This window comes from Zea mays, chromosome 2, assembly GCF_902167145.1.
Source record: "Zea mays cultivar B73 chromosome 2, Zm-B73-REFERENCE-NAM-5.0, whole genome shotgun sequence".
In the NCBI taxonomy this organism is placed as follows: Eukaryota; Viridiplantae; Streptophyta; class Magnoliopsida; order Poales; family Poaceae; genus Zea; species Zea mays.
This window is the reverse complement of record NC_050097.1, coordinates 162,573,502-162,582,098: the sequence shown is the minus strand read 5'-3', so window position 1 is coordinate 162,582,098 and position 8,597 is coordinate 162,573,502. Positions and strand designations below refer to the sequence as shown.

The following is an 8,597-nucleotide window of genomic DNA, read 5'->3' as shown; positions in this document are numbered from 1 at the left end:
TAGATGACAATGTATCTAAACACATAAAACGCATACATCAAATATTGTATGAATCCATTCATAATACTCTAAAACGAATGCTATTTTGAAACGGAAGGAGTATTAAAAAATAAATATATTAAAAAGAAGAGAAGGTATGCTGAAAATGGGAAAATCAAATAATTTAAAAACAATTTTTGAATCTTATAAGATTAAGCATTTTTTATAATGGTAGCACATAGTAAAAGCAACGTATTTAAGGGGCGTTTGAATGCACTATTAGCTATAGTTAGAGGCTAAAATTAATTAGAGACATCCAAACACCATAGCTAATATTTCAACTATTAGCTATTTTTAGTAAATTAGCTACTAGTTAGCTAGCTATTTGTTAGCTAGCTAATTCTACTAGTAATTTTTTAGCCAACTAACTATTAGCTCTAATACATTCAAACGCTCCCTAAAAAGAAGACTTACAATTTGAAAATAAAGCAAGTAGAAGACTTGCAATTTAAAAATAAAGCAAGTAGAGGACCGCAGAAAGACTAAAGGCACAATTGTAAAACATCAAGACAGAACACAGAGACTCTTGGGCTCCGGAATATGTTTGCCTGATGTCTTCGGTAGGCAACCCAAAACTACTTAAAATACAACAGAACAGACCCAGGACCAGGGCGGACACAATAACAAAGTCGGTTTCCAGTTGTTCTCAATATTCGTGCCCACAAAGCAGCAAATAAGATCCTGCAAAGTAGAACCACAAGTTCATCCTACACACAAAACAGAATCCTGGTCGAAAAGAATTCTAGCGTAGAACACTAGGGCTAAGATAGTAAACTTCATGCTTCTGAACGCCCCCAGAAGAGAACGCCTTTCCACCTGTGTAAATAGATTAGTAGAAGAGAACGCCAGAGCCTCATTCCTCCTTCGCTGCCGCTGCATGGTACTTGTCGAGTTCGGCGTCAAGATCTGAAGCAGAAATGGGCGTGCGGTTCCGGTCCTGCCCTCGGCCTCTCCCCTGTCCGCGGCCACCGCTGGTTTGACTACTGCGTCCACCCCGACCGTTGACTTGAGGTGCTCTTCGCTGACCATTTCTTTGGGATTGAAGCACACTGCATAGTAACCAGAATGTTAGGATTACATTACATGGTGGGGGTGCATGAAAACTGTAAAGTATCATGGATGGATGGATGGATGGATTAGTGCCAAGAAGGATTATCCGATCGAAGGAACACATAGCAGTACATAGAAATGGCCACACAGGAGCAAAATTGACTGTGTTCCACGGTCGCCGCACATACTCTCGTGTGACCAAATATATGAAGCATGAATGATGTAACATTCACTTCTCTGTTGAGTTGGCCCAAGCTACCTAGGGCTGTGCCATCACTAATAATGTACAGTAGTAAGAAACACCACAAAGGCTAGCATAGATAGCAAGGTGGCCTATACTAGTAAGCTACTCAACAATATTCACACCTGTAAAATCAGCATACACTCCCAACTGCATACCTGTTGACATATATTATTTGCCTGGTACCAGGGTCAATATTATTTGCCCTTGACTGGAGGGAGCAATTTCAATATTTCCTACAAGAAAGTAGCTGTTACAGAGCATTTGGCTAGTGTATGCTACCCCGGTACTTCAGCACTCCACACACCATGGATACGTATCCATAAAGTATCTGAAATAAAAATAAAACTCTAATATCGGATACTTGGGCTCAAGCATCACCACACGTGCTCGAGACAACCCAACCCAGAATAGCTACACATTAGGCAAAGTTGCTGCGTCAGTCAGATTCCTCCGCATAGGTGCACAACAGCTGTGCCGCCGCCCAGTTGCCTCCTCTAGTGTCTGACCAGTGGCGAGCCATTGACAACCATCTACAACAAAATGAGTTGCTTTCCTTCCCTCATTTATTCTCAAACTCAGTTTTTCCCTTGCGCTTTTTCCCCTTCCCTCATCTGTTTCCTCTGCATAGGTGCACAACAGCTGTGCCGCCACCCAGTTGCCTCTGCTCTAGTGTCTGACCAGTGGCGAGCCATTGACAACCATCTGCAACAAAATGAGTTGCTTTCATTCCCCCATTTCTTCTCAAACTCAGATTTTCCCTTGCGCTTTTTCCCCTTCCCTCATCTGTTTTGACTGACATCTTGCAACTGGCCCTCTCTACGTGCTGTCTTTCATTTCTCTGCACCATAGCCTGCCTCACACATACGCCTAACACCGAATTGCCTTCCTGCTCCATCTGTGAAGGGATCCAGCATCAGCAGCGAGCTTGAGCAGGCAAGATGTCATACTCTCTTTCTCTCCTCTCCCATGGCCCATACAAAGTCAAATTAATCAGAGATCTTGCATCTACGCTTTATTTTGTTGCAGATGGCAAAAACAAACTAGAGGCGCTTTCAGTTGGGCTGCTGGATTTTAAGAATACGATGGATATGCTTGGCTGTTTTTTTATGGAAGAAAACGCTCACAAAACTCATCATGAACACTAGAACTAGAAGGACACAGTGAGTTTTTGGCGCTGCCAAACTACACCCCTGCAATAGGTGTATTCTATTGATCTAATTATATATAGAATTACAAAGGCTCAAAGGCATAAAGGAAACTAATCAATCAGCTATCAATTAGCTAAAATAAGCTATCAATTAGAAAAAGGAAAGTATCCAATCAGTTATCAACTAGCTAAGAAAGAAAAGTAATCAAACAGCTACCAATTAGCTATACAAATTACAAAGGAAACTAATCAATCAACTAAGAAGGAAACCAATAAATTGAACTGGATTACGCAACAATAGATTCAAATGTCTATTTCTTTGCAGATTCACCCGCTCATTTGACCAAACAGGTTTCAATGCAGTATGCCTTTAGTTTTTTTCTCGAACCATGCAAATGAGTGTACGCCATTAGTAATATACAAGGCTTTGCATTTATATCTTAACCATACAAAAGAGTACTTAACGCAGATTGAATGATGGATAACGGAAATAAAATGGTTGAACCAACCTGCTGTGGATATCGTTATAGTTCTGCAAAGGACGATTGTGTATTAATGGTGGCAAGGGAGGTGGTTCGACATTGTTTCCAATGAGCTCTAAATTCATTGGCTTCCCATCAAGTAGAACACCATTGTATCTCTTGATAGCATCCAAAGCATCCACTTTCCTTGCAAAAACAACTTCCGCAGTCCCCTAGAAGATTGAAGGTTTCAAAGGAGTCCGAAATGAGAAAAGTGCAGATACTAGTAAAAGAAAAAAAATAAAGTCAACATTCAACCTTGGATCTCCCATCCTTGTCATAGTTCATTGAATAACGCTTGAGCTCCCCAACTTCTGAGAAGAGTTCCTGATGAGACAGAACATTATTGATCAGTGCAATCACATCGATCGAGAATTAGCTGCTACCACTAAAGGCTAACATTTAGATATCACTCCTACACACCCTCCAAGATGCAAACTGCAACCATCAAGTTTTCTCACATGATAAAAATGTGTTTGTAGAAATTACATAAATATGACACTCAAAAGTATATGATAAAACTACATGTGCTATTTTCATGTGACTGACATAAGAATGTTACATGCAGTATATCAAGGACAAGAAAGATCATAGAATCAGGGACAACAATTTCTTAGATCAGCTGATCTGATTGTACATTTTAGGGCCAAATAGTATCTATATACGACAAAAAAACTACAGACAAAAATATTATTTATTTGCATATTGTGAACACAAATGAATGTTGCAACTTGGCCACGACTATAGACTACATAGAAATAGAATACTACTTTTTTTAAAGGAACCATGTCAAGTGCTAATGGATCAATTCAATCATATAACTTCCATCATACAACCATAAAAGTTGTGCTCATTAAGCGGCTAACACTAATAGTCTGAAATCATATATATGGATCATGTATTGCTAGCAATCAGGATAGCAAGAACCTTTTTGTGTGGAAAGGTGGAAGTATGATATCCAACTCCCTCTATATTCTCAATATAGCAGGTCCCAAGCCCTGGTAAAGGAGGTTTGTGATAGGCTTGGTGAGCCAACTTTAAAACTAGCCATTCTAATGGAGACGAAACCCAAAATAAATTTGTTGGGGTGCAACCTCTTAGCAGAGCGCCATATCAGAACCCCAAGTATATGGTGTTAAATGTGCAAGAGCCGGGTCGGCACTCCCTTGATGACATTTGTGTTGTGATCTAGGCATGATGTCAAGTCAGCAAGAATCAGGTCGCTGCTTATTTAGTGGTACGCTACATCGTCGCCCGAGTGTAGTCAAAAATGTGCAAGAGTATCCACGTCATTGAAGGGTGCAAAGGGTAAGAAATCTAGTCGGACTAACTAAGATCTGTTTAGGTAGTTGGAATGTAGGATTGCTTACAAGTAAGTTAAGATAATTAGTTGAGACAGCAACTAGGAGGTGTGTAAATATCGTATGCGTCCAAGAGACTATATGGAAGGGTTAGAAAGCAAAGGAGACGGACAATATTGGCTTCATGCTGTGGTGCACATGGACCTTTTTCTTCTTAATATAATGATGTGCAGTTCTTCTGCGCGGAGAAAAAAAATGCAAATAGAAATGGAATAGGAGTTTTGATTGATAAAAGCCTTGAGAGCGATGTAGTGGTGGTGAGAATGTAAAGAGATAGGACTATCTTAGTCAAGCTTCTCGTGGTGATCTGATCTTGAATGTCACGTATGCCCCCCCCCCCCCCATGTAAGTCGGATAGAGTGCTAAAAGACTTTTCTAGGAAGTCATAGATGACATGGTACGAGCTATAACTATTAGTGGGAAGCTTTGCATAGGAGATCTCAATAGGCATATAGGTAGGTAAAAACAAGTGCATGGTTCAAGACGGTTCATAGAGGTTTTGGCCATGGTAGTAGGGATCAAGAGGGAGAGGAATCTTTGACTTTGCAGTAGCTTTTGACCGATTGATAGCCAACACTTTCTTCAAGAAGAGAGAATCTCATTTAGTGATCTATAGTTGTGGCCAACACTCTAGTCAGATTGACTTGTCCTCACAAGAAGAGAGAATTAACAAGCATGCTTGGATTGCAAGGTGATACCTAGGAAGTATATCAACATAAGCTTGTGGTAGCGGTCTTTTTCAGGTGAGTATCCGTAGGGATACACAAGCCAAAATTACAAGAACAAAGTGGTAGAAACTGAAAGAACAAAGTGGTAGAAACAGAAAGAAGAGACGTTGGAAGTCTTCAGGAAAAGGGTCATCAAAGAGGACATCTAAAAGGAAGAAGACGACGCAAACAACATATGCGAGAAGGCAGCCTGCATATGAAAGATGGCCTCAGAGGTGTGTGGAGCAACCAAATGGAGTGGAGGTGAAGCTAAAGATACTTGGTGATGGAATGAGAAAGTCCAAAAGGGCTTTTAAGGAGAAGAAAAATGCTATAGAGGCTTGTACCATGACGAGTGTGTGAACACCATAGAGAAGTACTCCCTTTGTCCCAAAATAAAATTTGTTTAAGGGATATAGTGGATTCATACAATAGTTAATGTATGTGTTTTATATATGTCTAGGTTCATCATCATACATTTGAATATAGACATAAAAATCAAGAGCTAAAACGACTACTATTTTGGGACGGAGGAAGTACAAGGTAGCAAAGAAGACGGCAAAGCAAGCTGTAAGTGTGGCAAAGGCTAGGGCGTACAAGGATCTTTACCAATGTTTGAGTATGAAGGAAGGAGAGAAGGAAATATATAGGATGTATAGGGTCCGTGGGAGGAAGGCAAGCGACTTCAACCAAGTTAAGTGCATTAAGGATTAAACGGAGCGCCCATCAGTGAAGGAAGACAAGATCAAATATAGATGACAAGAGTGTTTTGACAAATTGTTCAATGGGGAGAATGGAGACACAACCTTTTAGTTGGATGACTCTTTTGATAACACCAATATGGCAATATGTTCTTTGAGTGTAGGATCCAAGAATCTAAGATTATAGAGGCATTGAAAACCATATCTTCCAATCGAACAAGATGCCTAACGAGTGGAGGAGAAGCATATTGGTACCGATCTACAAGAATAAGGAAATATTCAAAGTTATACTAACTACAGAAGAATTAAGTTGATGAGCCATACTATGAAATGTGAGAGTTAATGAACATTGTCTGAGAAGAATAATAAGGATCTCTATGAACTAATTTGGTTTCATGCCTGAAAGGTCGACCATGCAAGCCAGATTCTTAATAAGACAAGTGATGGAGCAATATAGGCAGCAGAAGAACCTACACATGGTTTTCATTGACTTTAAGAAGACTTATGACAAAATACCAAGGAATGTTATGTGGTGGGCTTTGCAAAATATTTAAAGTCCCAACAAAGTATATTGGACTCATTAATAACATGTACAACAACGTTGTGACTAATGTTAGAACAAGTGATGTAGACACGGATGACTTCCCGATTAGAATAGGACTACATCAAAGGTTAGCTTTGAGCCCTTACTTTTTCTCCTTGGTGATGGATGAGGTCACAAGGGACATACAAGGAGATATCCCTTAGTGTATGCTTTTTGCAAACGATGTAGTGCTAGTTGATGAAAGCCGAACACAAGTAAATGGAAAATTGAAGTTGTGGCGAGAGACTCTAGAGTCCAAAGGTTTTAGGCTTAGTAGAACTAAAACCGAATATATAAGGTATGACTTGGGCACTACTACACATGAGGAAAAAGATGTTAGTTTGGAAGGTCAAGTAGTAACCAGAAATGATATCTTTGGCTATATCAATGCTACAGAGAGACATAGAGATTAATGAAGATCTTAGCCATTTAATCAAAACAAAGTGAATGAAGTGGCGTCAAGCATCTGACGTTTCATGTTACAAGTGGGTACAATGGAAGTTAAAAGGCAAGTTTTGTAGGACGACGATTACACATGTTATATTGTATGGTGCAGAATATTGGCCTACAAAAAGACGACATGTTTAGGAGACCAGTGTTGCGAAAATGCATGTATTGTGTTGAATTTGTGGGATTTGTGGCCATACAAGAAGAGATCAAGTCTAGATGGAACAATGATATACATGATATGCTAGGAGTAGCACCAATTGAAGAAATGTTTGTCCAACACCAATTGATATGGTTTGGACATGTCCAACGGAGATCTCCAGATCATAGTCACAACAAACGGGTACAGTGGTAACGACCCTCGACCCAGAAATGTTGTCCCCGACCTGGATACGTGGGATCATTTTTGTTCCCACCATGTAAAAATCTCTCACGGGTAGTGCACCGTGTTCCTCGACCCCGTTCCTCGACCATATCGATCCGGGAACTTTGTGACTATGCTCGAGAAGCACCAATGCATAGTGGGATCGCTAAATCTTGAGAACTGTGTCATTCCTCCATTGACTGAATGACACCAAAGATCCCCAAAAAACGTTACAAGAAACAGCTAAGACAAATCACCAAACATAGTACTGCTAAATTCATTCACATGAAAGTACAGCAACTTTGAGCCCACTCATATGATTACAAAAACAGGCAGCATATGTCCTTCAAATAACACAGTAGAATTGAACTTATTGACAAATTGCTGAGTGGATTGCCAAGAAACAGGAGCATGGGTAGCACCTGGACATCTTCGACCGTGACGCCGGAGTCAAGATTGGAGATGTGCAGCTTCATTCCCGTCTCGAGCGACCTTGCTTTGGCCGGCAGCGGCGCGGCCGCGGCTATAGCGGCGATCTGCTCGGAGTAGACCCCGTAAGGCGAGTCGGCGGTGGCACGGGCCTGGGCGGGACGAGTGGGCATAGGCCGGCGGCGGCGGCGTTAGGGTTTTCTGGCGGACGTAACCCGGGGCAAGAAGGGTGCAGGGCGCACGCGGCGTACCTTGGGAGCGACCGGTGGGTAGGGCGCGGCGCGAGCGGGGTGCGCGCGGCGGGCAGGCCCCGACGAGGACGCGGGGTTGGCCTTGGGTCGGGACTTAGACTGCTTGATGAGGTCGTCCAGGGACATGTCTAGACCGCTCGACATGGTCTCCGGCAGCTCGAGCGAAAATGGCCCTACGGCGGGGAGCGGCCGAGACGACGCCGACGCCGCTGCGATGTCACGGCGGCGGCGGCGCGTTTCGTGGGCGCTGCGGACGAGGGCGAGTGAGTCGCAGCTTGCGGATGCGTCTAGGGTTTTTGTTGTAAAAAAGAATAGAGTTATTGTTAATGAACCCACGCTCACGATGCTTCAATACGTGAATCTTGCCCCAAATATATTTCCTCCTCTAAAATTTTTATTTGTCGCATTTTAGTTCAGACTAATCTGTGCGTTACGACGGCTTACAACAATACTCACGTAAACTATTTACAAAAAATTTTCAAGATTTTTTATTAATTGTCTCCGCTTTTCATATAATATTTTTTGATTTAGTTAACTGATGTTATTGCTTACTTCATCAGATGTCTTGTATAACACGGCTAATGAAGTGAACGATTAGAAAAGAGTTCACAACGACTGACTGAACGAATAAAGATTATAGAATGACATAATTCCACCATACATAGATCAAATAAGAGAAAGTTTGTGAACTCAGGTTTCTAAAATAAGTCACATGAACTCAAATTTATAAAAAAGATCGATCAAAATATAGAG

At 41.4% G+C, this 8,597-nt stretch overlaps 1 protein-coding gene across 1 annotated transcript; it reads right to left on the bottom strand.

Annotated features, from left to right (window-relative positions):
* Nucleotides 1-699: 699 nt before the first annotated feature.
* LOC100278324 (uncharacterized) lies at nucleotides 700-8,142 on the bottom strand. Its single transcript, NM_001320639.1, has 5 exons — nucleotides 7,845-8,142; nucleotides 7,587-7,745; nucleotides 3,260-3,328; nucleotides 2,990-3,174; nucleotides 700-1,088 (listed from the first exon to the last, which is right to left on the bottom strand). The coding sequence occupies exons 1-5, from the start codon at nucleotides 7,986-7,988 to the stop codon at nucleotides 893-895; spliced, it is 753 nt and encodes a 250-aa protein (NP_001307568.1). The 5' UTR covers nucleotides 7,989-8,142; the 3' UTR covers nucleotides 700-892.
* Between the last annotated feature and the right edge of the window lie 455 nt (nucleotides 8,143-8,597).